At 46.6% G+C, this 14,876-nt stretch overlaps 1 protein-coding gene across 1 annotated transcript in view; it reads right to left on the bottom strand.

The window, feature by feature from the left end:
• The window catches only part of Pgm1 (phosphoglucomutase 1), a 65,165-nt gene extending 51,470 nt beyond the window's left edge, over positions 1–13,695 (bottom strand). The window contains exon 1 of the mRNA XM_059254573.1: positions 13,303–13,695. Within this exon, the coding sequence (XP_059110556.1) occupies positions 13,303–13,548 (246 nt within the window). The 5' untranslated portion in view covers positions 13,549–13,695. The remainder of the gene's footprint in view (positions 1–13,302) is intronic.
• Between the last annotated feature and the right edge of the window lie 1,181 nt (positions 13,696–14,876).

Genomic DNA, 14,876 nt, shown 5'->3' with positions numbered 1-14,876 from the left:
GCTCGGCCTGGTGTTTGGCTGTGGATCTCTGCATCTGATTCCATCAGCTACTGGATGAAGGCTCTATGATGCCAGTTAGGGTATTCACTGATCTGATTACTGGGATAAGCCAGTTCAGGCACCCTCTCCACTATTATTAGTAGTCTAAGCTGGGGTCATCCTTGTGGATTCCTGGGAACTTCCCTGACACCCAGTTTCGCCCTATCCCCATGATGTCTCCCTCTATCATGTATCTCTTTCATTGCTCTCCCACTCCATCCCTGTTCCAGCTCAACCATCCCATTCCCTTATGTTCTCATTTCCCACCCCCTACCCTCCATTGTCTCCCCTCATCCCCAGCTTACTCATAGAGATCTCATCTATTTCCCCTTCCCAGGGCAGGGATCCAGCCTCTTTCTTTGCACTAGGCCATAAACAGCACAGACTTCCTCTATCATACCAGAGAACCCACTATGACATACTATGCTACTGCAGGCCCAAAGCGGTGGGGCCAACGGTCCATATACTGAAAATTCTCCAAGACTAGTCAAATGAACCTTCCTTCCCCTTTGAAGCTGACTGCACTCGGGCTTTTGTTGCTATAATGGAAAGCTGACTCAAACATGGTAAGAGCAGGAGAGGTGCACAGGGAACCATCTGCAATCAGGCAGGCAAACACAACCCCACACGCAGGATGGCAAAGTCAGAAGACCACAGGAGGCCGGGTCCAACCTGCTTGCACTAGCCATTCCAAGAAAGAAAAACTTCTATCTTGTTTAATTCACTACTATTAAGTCTCTGTTACCATAGTTCAACCTCTATAGTCATACAAATGATCTGGATTACCATAGAGACTGCATAGTATACACCACGTTCACTTTGGAGGCCACCTCCAAGTGTCAGCCTCCAGAGCAGCCAAACTGAGCTACTGGAGGTGCAGGGAGCATTGTTGGGATGATCTAACCGATTTCAAACAGAAGGCCCCAAAGCCATCATGCTCCAATCTGCCTGTGCTGAATTACAGTCCAGAGGCTTCCCACGTATGCAAGCAGGGCAGCAGCAAGAGTGTGCAATGGAGTCACACTGCACAAGTATTTCCCTTGCAGGAAGTTAGCTAGCTATACTAACACACAGACAAGGAGGATGAGGAAGATTTAAACAGCATGGGCAATTCTGCCCCCATTTCCCTCACAGACCCTAAGCCCTCGCTCGGTCCTGGTCCCTCCACAGCTCTGAGTGTTTGCCTGGTCTTGTTTTCCTCTCCAGCTGAATAGACTGGACGCTTGGTTTCCTACATATCTGTGCAAAGGACTGAAGGGTGACTTGGATATACTGAAGTGTCACCTTCCACTCTAACTTGGAACGTACCCTGGAGTACACATAACTTCCCATACGCACTGGATGCTGATTACTGTCACCACTGACCGGGGACGCTGAGTTTCCATTTTTTACAGGGACCATCAAGTGGAGAAGCTATTTGTGGTTTAATCTTTCTTTCACACTATGATTCCCAAACTGGTTTTGATTCAATCCAGGGGTGGGAAAAGTGGCTTTGACCCAAAGGTTCAGAACTTCCCTCACTGGGATGCCCACGTCTTCCCTGTTTAAAGTCACTTAGACTGGCTGTGCATCTCAACCACCCCCAGGGGGAACCTGGCATGTAGAACACTGTCCTGGGCTTCTGTTGCTCCTCCGTGACCCCACCCATTGGTGACCTAGGAGGAAAATACATTTTGTGCTGAGTCAACTTTGTTCAAAGCAGCCGAACACAAATCCAAGCATTCCCTGCCAGAGGAAGCTGTGTCGAGTATCTTACAGGAAAACAGATCTCACTTCTCATGTGACATTAGAGAGTAGAAAAGAAGACAGCATCTAAATTTGGAAAGACAGTTCTCTATGTTGTAGACAGCCTTATACACCTGATGTCATGTGTGTTGGTATTCCCAAAAATTGTTCTATTCGGGGTCCTCTTGTAGACGCATAGACATCATCTGTACATCAAAACTCTGGAAGCCCATGAATGCTGCCTAATTCAGTGTCCTCAAGATTTGACTAGGATATTATCACAACCCCTGGAACTCCATTCTCTGAAATACACTCACTTTTGTTGGTTATCTGACTTTTCTATTGTTAAAAGACAGCATCCCACTTTACAGCCCATGCTGCCTTGAACTTACAGGCCTCCTGCCTTAGTCTCCTGACTGCTGAGATTACAGGCGTGTGCTGCCATGCCCCATGAGATACACTTATTTATAGAAAAGATCAACTGTATGAAATATCAGAAGACCAAAGTCCCAGTTCCAATGCCACCAAGAGGCTGGACAAGTGAACCACGTTTCATCATTACAGTTCATCTTTTAAGAACTGCACCGGGGACAGCCTTCTCCAGATCTAGGCTGGTGAGTGTAGTTCTTGCTCACCAAGAAAACTTCTCTTTGCAACAGATGGAGACCATTACAGAAAAACACAACCAAACAAAATGCAGAGCTGCTTAGCTCATTTCCAATGGATAGATCTCCAACTTAACTCCCATACCTAAGGCTCAGAGATCATGGCAGAAGCGGGGAAGGAGATATTGTTAGAGCCAGAGGTTCAGGGAGGTTGCTATGAGATTGTGTCCCCCTAGAGATGCCTGAAGCTACACCCAAAAGTCTCACCAATATGGCTGCCTAAATGTGAGCTGAACAAGGATAACACTAGACCTGCTAAAGTGGATGGGGAAAGCTCACGAGGCCTCAACCCTACACAAAGAACTAAGGAATGCTGACAGGGAGAAACAGTCTTCCCCAGGGGAGAGCACACCAACTGGTTATCCAACAACAATGGTCAGTCCTGAGCACATACATACAAGTAACATTGTTCAGGCTGAGCTGGTTGCATTTATGTATTTAGGAATATATATGTATGCATGTAACAGCAATTCATGAAGAAAGTGGGCATGGATTTGAGAGAAAGAGGAGTGGTGTGGAAGGGAAAGGGAAGGGAGAGATGATATAATTACATTGTAATCTCAAAAAATAAAAGGAAACAAGGAAGACACTGGAGCACCGATTATGCTAATCCACCTTCTGTTACTATCATGAAATGCCTACACTAAATATAATACAAAGAGAAGAGACTGAGTGAGCATCCAGGCTTGAAGTTTGACAGCCAGAGCAAGTTCTCACCACCATTCAGACCAGCTCACAGGGCTGCCCTTCTGCACTGGCTAGTTTTACGTCACTTAACACAAGCTAAAGGCATCTGAGAGGAGAGAACCTAAATTAATAAAATGCTTCCTTCCATGAGACTAAGCTATAGGCAAGCCTGTAGGGCATTTTCTTAATTAATGATCGGTGGAGGAGGACCTAGTCCACTGTGGGTAGTATCACCTGTGGGGTGGTGGTCCTGGGTTCTATAAGAAAGCAGACTGAGTGTCTTAGTTAGGGTTTCCATTGCTGTGAAGAGATACCGTGACCACAGCAACATTTAACTATGGTGGCTCACTTATAGTTTGGAGGTTGAGTCATCCATTGTCATCACGGTGGGAAGCAGAGCAGCAAGCAGGCAGACATGGTACTAGAGAAGTAGCTGAGAGTTCTTACATCTTGACTTGCAGGCAACAGAAGTGGCCTGTCTCAATGGGCATGGCTTGAGCATATATGAGACCTCAAAGCCCACCTCAACAGTAACACACTTCCTCCAACAAGGCCATACCTCCTAATAGTACTACTCCCTTTGGGGGCCATTTTCTTTCAAACCATCACATCAAGCAAGCCATGGGGAAGAGGCCAGTAAGCAGCACTCCTCCATGGCCTCTGCGTGAGCTCTTGCCTCCAGGTTCCTGCCCTGTTGAGTTCCCTCCTTGACTTCCTCCCATGAACAGTGCTGTGGAAGTGTAAGTCAAATAAATGCTTTTCTCCCTAAATTGCTTTGGTCAGGGTGTTTCATCACAGCAAAAATAAATAACTCTAACACAGAAACTGGTACCAGGATCATGGGGTACTATCGTGACAGGCATGACCATGTGTTTTTAGGACTGTGGAAGGACTTTGGAACTTTGAACTTAAAAAGCCATTGAATGTTTGGTGAGTTTTTCTGTTGGAGCTTGGAAGATAAAAGTGTTGAGAAATGCAGGCGATGGAGGTCTGCTTGTGACATTCCAGGGGAAGTCTGAAGGTCACTCAGAAACTCTATAGGGGCTGTTGCATATTTTGAATTAAGAATCTGTGGTTCTGATCAGCTAGTGCTGAAGACTCAGATGTGGCTTTGAGTAACAAGATACCAGAACCTTTGCTTTGGTTGGACAATTAATGTTGGCCAGATGGAGCTGAGGAATTGATGGTGATTAAGAAGAGACCAGAATCACTGAGGAGAAATCTTCTAGAAGTGGTTCCTCGGGGGTCAACACACAGAAACTGTGTTCCAGAGATGGCCTAAGTTGTACTTCGTGCTGGCAGCCAAACTTAGTCATGTGTAAGAGTCACCCAGGTGGTACTGGTTTTGAAGGCATGAAGGAGTCATCGAGAGCACCTGAGGCTTGGCCCTGGGAGAGGCCAGGATGATGAAGATGCAGCCTCAGTAGCAGTTGAAGTCCCAGGACTAAAGGGTCATGCAGAGAAGTCAAGGCTTGGCACCGTAAAGAGACCAGGAGAGGCTATTAGATAAAGTGCAGCCCAGTTGTAGTAGGAGACACTGAGATCATGGGGTGACCACCAAGGAAAGCTGCAGGCATGAAGCAGAGCCCACCATAACATAGAAGACAAGCTGTGTGTGAGGCATCGGGGGACACAGAGAAGTGATGCTAGCTCTTTGGAAGGGCCCACAAGATCTGAAGTGAACCCCAGACAATGGACATTGAGTCAATTTACAGCTGGAGTTTGGTTTTGCTTTGTTCAGACTAGGACTGTACCTCAGTCCTTCTCTCTTGGGATACGAAAGTTAAACTTATTTTGGTTTTACAGAAGCCGACAGTTGGGAGACTTAGAACTTTTAGAGAGAGATTGGAATTTTATAGAGACTTGGAATTAAGAAGAGACTTTGGATTTTAAAAAGACTTGGAATTTTTATAAGGCCTGAATTTTAAAGTGTTTGAATTTGTAAAGACTGTTGGGTTTTTCAAGTTTGTAGAATGTTTTATGCTGTGATGTTGACATTAATGTGCAATCCTGGGGATAAACAAGAAATGTTGTGGCTTAACAATGATGTGTTTGTGTGTCAAGCTGACAAGGGGTCAGTTGTGCTAGATAGTTTTATGTAAACCTAACACAAGCTAAAGTCATCTGAGGGGAGCAAACCTTGAGTGAGAAATTGCCTCCATGAGATTGGGCTATAGACAAACCTATAGGGCACTTCTTAATTAGAGATTGATGAAGGAGGGTCCAGCCCATTTTAGGTGGGTACACCCCTGGGCTAGTGGTCCTGGGAACTATAAGAAAGCAGGTTGGGTAAGCCATGGGGAGCAGCAAGCCAGTAAGCAGCTCTCCTCCATGGCCTCTGCATGAGCTCCTGCCTGCAGGTTCCAGCCCTGAGCTCCCCAACTAGGAGCCCAGCTCTGAAGCCACCTGAGTGGCTAGCTATGACTGGGCATATGACCAAGTATTCCAGGGAATTGAGAGAGAATGGATGGAGTAGTTCCAAGTTGCCTGCTTCGCTTTCTTGCCCATGTGGCTAGCTGGGCCTGCCCTGCAGAGCGTCCTTTCTGTGTGTATGAGAGCTGAAATCCAGTCCCCCTACTAAAAAGGAAAAAAAGTGAAGCTCAAATTCCCCTCCCCACAAGCTTCACAACCAGGGACGACCAAATCTTTAGCACCCTACTGAAAAACACACTACACAGAACTGCAGTGCCTCCATCCTGTTCTCTTAAGGGCCCATTTATTTTTTCTACAAGTCATGTTTTCTAACAGGGACTCCTTGTGCCGTCCTTCTTCCCCTAAGATGGCATATAAGCCAGACATTGTAACGGTCTCGTCATATTTTTCTAGAACTTTGCACCAATGTGTTTTGTTGTTATCAGTTTGTGGGACCCCCCAAATGGTTGAGCAGACAAGAGGTTTCCTACTGTGAGTCTACTGGAGAACAAACCTGTCGGGTATTTCATCTGCTGATCACACCATTACCATCCTGGGGCACATTTACAATACAGAGATGCTCATGACTGAAATTCACGACACCTTGCCCTCTCATACGAGGAATTATAGTCTACCATTTACTTGGGAGCAAAATTTAATGTTAAATGATTAAATGTGTCTAGCCTTTACATATATCCCCCCCTTTCCCTGGGGGTCTCTCGACAAACACCTGCCTGGCTCACTATTTAGCTTATGCAGCGCTCTGCTCCAGTGAGGCTGACCAGGGAGGCTTCCCCAACTTCCACACCAAGAGCTGCAGTCTCTAAAATGTTCTCTCCTTCACCAGCTTATATTTATTTAATTTTTTCAAAGGATCTGTCTTCATGTGACACTTATATTTCCCTGAAGTAGAGCCCCGGGGCTCTGTGAGATCAGACACATTTCTAGTTACTGCTGTGGCCCTAGTATGAAAAACAGCACATAGCAGGAGTCAATAAATATTTATCAAATTAGTCACTCATCCTAACATAATGTCACTCTTCCCTATCTAATTTTGATTCCATATTAAAAAAAAAAAAACCACAGAATTTACTCTTAAGCAGGGAAAATGCTTTCCTCTTTTGCCTTTTTATTTTATGGTGTTTGTCTGCATGTACGTATATCGGCACCATTTGAGTTCCTGGTGTTCACAGAGGCCAGAAGAGGGCATCACATCCTTTAGCATTGGTGTTTGTGGGTGCTACAAATCTGGGTCCTCTTCAAGAGCAACAAGCGGTCTTAACCACTGAGCCATCTCTCCAGCCTCCTTTTTAATCTTTCATATTCCAGCAATAGATCTGATTAAGGAAGCAAAGACTATCCATTTATTTTTAGGAAGAACATTTGTGAAACTGAGAAATTCCGAAACAACTTAATGCAAAGTCTTATGTGGGTAGGGGTTAGAGATACGGCTCGGTGGTACAGTGCTGGACTAACATGGCTGAGGCCCTGGGACCCATGCCCAGCACTGAAGGATAAAAACCACAAAGATGAGTTGTGACTAAGCATCGGTCTCTAACAGCGACTCCTCCCCACCCTTCCTGCTCTGCTCTCCTCTCCTGAGAGGCAGGCGCACATCCTCTGCTCTCCGCAGGCTGCGGCCTCGGTTCCAACACTAAGGTGCCGCAGGCCGCAGGAATCTATCATAAGAACTCAGCTGGTTATGGCAAAGTCACTACCTGGAGGAATCAGGGAATTCCTCCAGAGGAAGCCAAATCCCAAGGAGTTTTTGGTGTTACTTGGCTTGTTATATATCAGCTGTATTCTGTTATGAAAGTCATGTGTGCCTTCATAGTTTTCCCAATTGACTTTTCCCTAAGAAGGGCTAACAGTGTGGACTGATCACTCTCTAGACATACACATTCCAGGTATTTGGAGAACAGCCTCAGGAAAGGCTTTCTCTGGAATCAGATATCTCGCTTGGCCACTTTCAAGGACTAGCAGTAATAACAGTCCACGGACTAGCAGTAATAACAGTCCACATGCAAGACAAATTCCACAAGGAGACACCGCCTAGGTCAGGTGGATGTTCAGTAATAGCTTTACATAGTTTAGCTCAGACCCTCCTTTCTTACAGCCTTACTAACTTTATAGACCTCTAACTCCTTATCTAACCACTTCTAGGAATATTTGAATAACCTTCTGCACTGACAGCTATGCTCAGCCAGAACCCCAGTTCAAGCCTCCCTGTAATTATCATCATTGGCAGCATCCGGCCAGGTCCATCCACAGATAGAGGAAAGTACCTTATCAGATATACCTCTGTACGCTCTAAGAACAGACTTAAGCATCCAGGCTACCCGTTTGAGAAGGCCTGGTGGATGTGCCAATTAAGCTTAACTTCTTCCTTTCCCAAACCTTACCTCTAGTTCCAGATCTCTCTTTAGCTATCCAAACCTTACCTCTAGTTCCAGATCTCTCTTTAACTATCACCAGAGGCATCTAGCTGTACAGGTTGCCTAGCGACTGAGCACACTTTTCCCCCACCCTGCAGAAAAATGGCAGATAGCTTGGACAGATATGAGTCTCAGGAAAAAAGAAGACAGTTTTATTTTCTCCCACTGACCTAGCAACTTACAGATTCTTAACCTTTTCTACCAATCATGTTTAAGATTACAGTTGAGCACATAAGAGCCCTCTTCTTAGATATTACCTGAATTTAGCCTTTAGTTAATTCATTTCCCCATTGGTCACTTCCCTTTGGGGTTGCAAATGATAATTAACGGTTATTACCTCCCTATGTGATTCTTATCACCCCTCCGTTTGACCCTGGAAGCCTGGCTTTGCACTGCTAAGGGAATACTGCTTGTAAGTGTATATATACCAGGACTTCCAGGGCACATGGAGGACAGAGAAGAGAAAAGAGAGTGGAAGAACTAGATGGGTAAGAACTTGAGAGGAACAAACTGAGATGGGGAAGAACTAGACTGAAGGGCTAGAAGAGAGTACTAGAGGAACGAGATGGAAGATGAGGAAGAGCCAGATGAGAGAGAAGGAGATGGGAGAGGAGCTGATAGGAGAAAGAACTAGATAGATGAAAACCTAGAAGGGACAAAACTAGATGAAGAAGGAATTAAGATAGAACCTAGAGAGGACAGTAGATAAATATAGAGAAATCAGGCAAGAAAGGAGCTAGACATGAGAGCAGGATAGAAGCTGTGTAGAGAGAGAACTATCACAGAATAATAAAGTGTATGAACTAAGGAGTTTCGTGTACACAGATTCATTTCTTTTCATCCAAGATTAATTATCAGCTGGTTGTAGATTCTTCCCGGACCCTGGGAGGGGACTATTGAGGGGCTGGACCCCCAGAGTCCCCGATACTAAGGAAATGGCTTGGCCGGTAAAAACGCTGCTCTGCAAACATCAGGACCTGGGTTCAATCTGCAGACACTCCCTACAAAGAGGCCAGGTGGGTATGCTTGTAATCCTAGTGCTGGGAAGTGCTGGCAGACACGGGTAGAACCCTGGGGCTCCCTGGCCAGCCAACCTCGCTGGCCTGGCTAGCTCCAGGCCAAAGAGAGAACCTATGTCAGAAAACAGGGTGGATGGTTGATGTGCCTGGAGAACCCGAGGTTGCCCTCTGATCTACACATGCATGTATACACATGTGCCCAGACGAAGGAACACACTCACTCACGCATGCACCCATGCACAGATACAGTTCAGGCTCACTTATTTCAAATCCAGAATGTTCTCTCTTTTTTATTCTGCTTTTTTTTTTTTCTATGTCTATGCATCACTAATGTTCTACCTCTCCCAAAAGCAAAGGTATCCTAAGTGGGAAATGGCATTATCTTCTTCAGCCTGGCATTTATTGCTGATTCAAAAACAGAAAGTATGAAGAGAGGAATTATTCAAAAGTTGCTGATAATTAAGAATTTTTGAAGCAGGACATTATTCAACTTTTTAAACAGGTGGTGTATCAAAAAGTGACTCAAAAAGGGTTCCCTGCTAAGTCAGTCCTGCCCCAAAGATACAGCACCACTTCTGGGGCTTGCTGGCCCAGAATTCCAGGCCAGTGAGGGACCCCTATCTCAAGGGGGAAAATATAGTGCATGAAGAGCGGCGTTCTGGTCTCCATACACATGTACATATACACACAGGTGCACCTGTCCACATGTGCACTCACCCACATACACACAGGCCGAAACAGAGGCATTCGTCCCAAATGGGGGGCATGAGAGTCTCAAAGCCTGGGTGGCCTGACCTGTGACTGGAAGAGCCTGCACTTCTGGTCAGTGGAGTTCAGGCCCATTGGTACAGGCTGTACCTGTCACTGAAAGGGACCGCCGCTCAATGTAAAGGTTCTTAACCCAGCCTGCTTAAACAGCTCCTTCCCGAGAAAGCAGATTGTGGACAATACATTCATTTTCTTGTTTTTGCTTTGTATGTGATCCTTGCAACGTTGTCTACATTGGTGACTCACAGTTCAAGGTAACCAGACAAGGAGTCACCAAATACTACCTTTGGTCCAGGTACTGTACTGTAGGTACAGTCTGAATTTTCTAATCACCAAGTTCCACACCCATGGGTCCTATCAATCAAGGACTGACAATATTCAGAAAGAACAAAAATAATGCAAAGGGGTAATAAAATATAATACAGAGGCCAGTAAAATAGCTTAGTGGGTAAGAGCATTTGCTGTTAAACTTGAGTACCTAAGTTCAAGTCCCGAGACCCACATGGTAGGGGAAAACCAAATTCCACAGTTGTTCCTACCTCCACTTGCTTGCTGTGACACACACACACACACACACATACACACACACACACACACACAGTTGTCCCCACCTCCACATGCTTGCTGTGACACACACACACACACATACACACACACACACAGTTGTCCCCACCTCCACATGCTTGCTGTGACACACACACACACACACACACACACACACACACACATACACACACACACAGTTGTCCCCACCTCTACATGCTTGCTGTGACACACACACACATGCACACACATTAAAAATGAATGTAAGACATATAAAAACACCTACATTGTATTCTCACTCAGCACAGTATCTATGCTGTATTTGGTTTTATGACATAGAGATGATTAAAGGTAAGTACATGAATTACAAGCAAGTACCATCTCATAAAGGGACTTTTCAAGAAACAAGAACCTCACTATACAATAACAAATTCGAGAGACTAGTGATAGTGAAGCAGTTTTTGTTACACCATTCTGCACACAGATGCCAGCATCGAGAAGAGGCAAAAAGGGCTGGTGTGCTGATTTGGTGCAAGTCAGTGGTTTCTAAAGTCCTTGATCCTGAGAAATCCCTGCCCTCTTTTTCCCACAGGCTGGTACTCCAGAGAGGTACAATCTCCACAGTCTTCTAGCACGGCTGCCTTCCCAAATTCCCCATCCTACCGGTTCAGAATGCAAAACCTCCTCTAGTGAATATTTCGGGGCTTGAGACTACTGCCTTTTCTGATCATGGACTCAGTCAAGTAGCAGACTGCCTGCAACTTCCCAGCTCTCAAGAGTCTTCAGACAAGCAGGTGCCAGCTGCCAGCTAGCAGAGAGAGGCCTAGTGCCCCCCTGCTTCTCTGTGGTTCTACGATGAGCTCTAACTGCTCCTCATACTGAAAATGGATCATAACAATTTACTTCTTAAAGACATAATCTTTTATAGAATTTGGTAAGTGAAGGGGTCCTGGACCAATACTCCTGAGCATGCCTAGGGAAGACTTATAGGTAAAATACAGTCCTATCTTAAACTTACCCTCCAGTGGGGACATATGACACGCAGACATAATTTCATCGGAATTGGATTAATCTATTCTAGCAGTATCTACGGGAAAGGAGCCGTTGCTTTTTGAAGATGCGATCTGAACTGCATCACACCAGAAGAGTTACACATGTACACCCTTGGTGAGCAGAGGTACTTAATGAAGTCAGAGCAGCAAGCTGAGGACAAAAACCTAGGGAACCGCTAGGGTGTAAGCACGGCAGACAGTCGGTGACAAATTTCCAGAGCAGAGTCAGCAAAGTGCTCCAAGCAAGGAATGACTGTTGAGCGCAAAACCAGCCATGCCAAATGCAGGGGAAAGGTGAAGGCCTACAGCGGTGCTGCCCGAAGGAGCAGCTCGGAGGGAGCATTTCAGCGGAGACCGAAGCAAGGTGCTGAGTGGACAGGGTGTGAGAACCAGTGAATACAGAAAGTTTGGCTAAAGAGAGGAGAGCAACGGACCAGCAGATACAAGGTGACGACGTTTAAGAACTGGTTTTGTCTTCACTGATTCTTCCCTTCCCACCCCACAGTGCTCCCAAAGGGACAGATATCCACTTGAACCCTAAAACCCCCACTATACAGAAAGCTAAGGACAGGGCTCATGTTTGCGCACATCCCTCTCCCCAACTCGTTCTCTGTACAGGGCACAAGCCAGGGAACTACTGAATGAAGAACTTATGAGCACAGGTGGGGACAAAGAGAGCTTCCACACATAGCTACTGAGTGTTCTCTCTCCCCTCGTGGGAAGTTGTGGTGGTCTGAAAACTCAGGGGCAGAGAAAAGGAAACCCTGACTTCTTTCACTGTGCTTCTAAATGTCTGACCCACCCAGGAAAGTCGACAGAGCTCAGTTTAGATCTTGACAACCCAAAAAAGGAGGTCCTAAAATTTAATTGATTCTCAGAAGCCACTCAAGTTCTTGGGACTGGCAGGTCTGTGCCAGATTCAATGCTCCCACTAAGTTCTGGTAAATTCTTTAACCTGCCCAGGCTTCAGTACTCTCATTGGTGACTTGAAAGTACCCATAATATCATCTTCCTTATAGGGCTCCAAGAGGATCCTTGAGACACACCAGTGAAGTGTTTGTCATGGTGCTTGGCAAGACAGCTTACAATATGTTAACTGAAAAACAAAGTACTGCTAAAATGAATAAACATAACTGCTGATGGGAATGAACACCAGAGGAGCTGAGTATAAGTCAAACGTTATTTTAAATATACAAAGAAAACATGTTCCCAAAACGCCTTAGAAAATATCTTGTGGAAACAACCAATTCCGACTTTGCAAATCCACATTTTTGTTCATCAGATTTACTGAAAAAAAAAACATATTTAAGTTTCACCTCTCTAGTGGACTTTCCCAATTAAGACAGTTAACCTCCCTTAACCGGGGGTGGGGGGTAGGCGGAACTGGGGGCGTTGCATTGCATTAATTTCCTGGCCAGTCTGGACAGCTGCTTGCATAAGAGAGCCCTTGGGTATATTGTTTCCGTTTTAATGAAAATTCAGCTCCAGCCCCCTTAGTGGAACAGGTCCAGTGAACTACCCAGCAGAGACAGGACTTTTCAAAAGCCTGCACCCAGGCAGCAGGCCGAGCAGAGACAGAAGCGCCTTCCCCAAGCCAACAAGAGGGGGTGGGGGGGGAGGGGGGAGGCCTGGCACCTGCCCACCCAGATCGCTGGCCTGACACTCGAGGGGATAAGCCCTCGGATCGCCCGCCCTTCCAGCGCCAGGCCGGGAGCCAGAGGGAGGCGCCCCAGTCCCAGACCAGAATAGCAGGGCGCCGAGGTGGGTCTGCACCGAGACGGGCTCACCTTTCCCGGCAGAGCCACTGAGAAACTTGGGGGGGCAGGGGGTAGGCGGGGTAATGCCAAGGTCAAGGGAGCGTGCGCGGGGCGGGGACCGGACAGAGGCGCACACGGAAGCGTGGGCCCGGAGGAGCCCGCACGTCGCGCACGCCCGGCCCGGCCCGCTCGTCCCTTACCCCGTTGGCGGCGGCGATGCGGACGATAAGCTGGATGGCCTCGGTCATGTAGAAGCGGCCGTCCCCGCCCACCACCAGTGTGGCCTCCTGCCTCAGCGCCGGCTCCACGGTGGAGATGATGCTCTGGATGAAATTCTCCGCGTAGTTGGCGTTGCTCTGGAACACTTTCACCCGCTTCCGCAACCCGCTCGTACCAGGCTTCTGGTCCGGGTACGCCTGCGTCTTCATCGTCACGATCTTCACCATGGTGGCGGTGAGCTGCCGGGCGACAGTGACTGCGGCGTCTGCTGTTGGGACTGCTGCAGGCGAGGGCGCAGGGTCCGCTGGGCCCTCCCCCTGGAAGCGACCGCCCAGGGCCCGCCCACGTCTCCAAAGTCCGGCAGCCTGGGAAGGGGGACAGGTCACGGGGTCGAGAGGGGCGGAGTCTCCCTGACGGACACCTGAGCCAATAGTCTATATAAAGAAACTAGCTCTTTCATTGAGGGGCAGAGCTTAGTGTAAGGACAGGTCATAGTGCAAGGACGGAGAGTTCAATGCTGTTCCCCGTGACTGAGCTAGAGTACCACGTATAGAAACTCTAGAAGCCAGTCTGAAGACAGAAATGCCATCCTCCGACTTTTTTTTTCTGCAAGGGCAGAATCAACGCCAAAGTTAAATTAGACTTTCTGCTTTGTACGTGTTTGCTATGGACTAGTTTATCACTACTTTATTAGTGATAGTGGGTATCCAAAGAACTGATTTGTTGTGTATAGTGGCTAAATCTTTCAAAAGTAGGAGTTTTATCTTTCCCTGCTTATGCTTCCAAAACTGAAAATTCTAATAATAAAATCCTTCTTCACAACGAGGAAGTTCAACTCAGATTGGGTCTAAACAAACCAGGCTCTTACCAAGATTTACCTGCCAGTCATCCCTCGGGTTTGATAACTAGGAAACGGAAACTTTCCGGGCAGCCTAGATAATCACTGGTATAGACGTAAGGTGCCCTGTGATTACTGTGACAACAACCCAGTGCTGGTGAGAACAGCAAGGACTAAAGCAGCCAAGAAGGGTTGGACTCTTCGGTAGGAATCTTTCCTTGTGGCTTTAGCAGCTCCTTAGGTTTGAGAGTCTCTGCTTGACAAATGTGTCATTTTGGTGTACTGAGAAAAAAAAAAAAAACTTCAGAAAGTTAACATCTGTGAGTGTCCGTCTTAAACAAACACGAAACCTTTCATAGGGGATTTCTGCAAGAATTAGTGAGGCTGTGCTAATGAGTGTGCCTACATTCTTATGCACATGTACACACCATGGATGCACAGACCTATACAGACCTTTCAAATGATCCCAGCCCCAGCTCATTACAGTCCATTCCCTTATAATCCGTTATAGAGTCATCAGACTGTACCTAAAACATATTAGGCCTAAAATTACCAGCTATCCTGACTCAGTTCCAGGACTAGAGCATACTGTTAACCCATAAGTTATCATATTCATACTTTCATAGGGGATAACAGGTGTGTCTTAATCGAGCAGGGAGGTTGGCTGACCCATGTGAGTTCTTCCCCAGACAAATGTTGATATATGATATACATGTA

This window comes from Peromyscus eremicus, chromosome 2, assembly GCF_949786415.1.
Source record: "Peromyscus eremicus chromosome 2, PerEre_H2_v1, whole genome shotgun sequence".
Taxonomy (NCBI): domain Eukaryota; kingdom Metazoa; phylum Chordata; class Mammalia; order Rodentia; family Cricetidae; genus Peromyscus; species Peromyscus eremicus.
The sequence above is the reverse complement of the archived record's forward strand: the minus strand, read 5'-3'. Positions and strand labels throughout refer to the sequence as shown.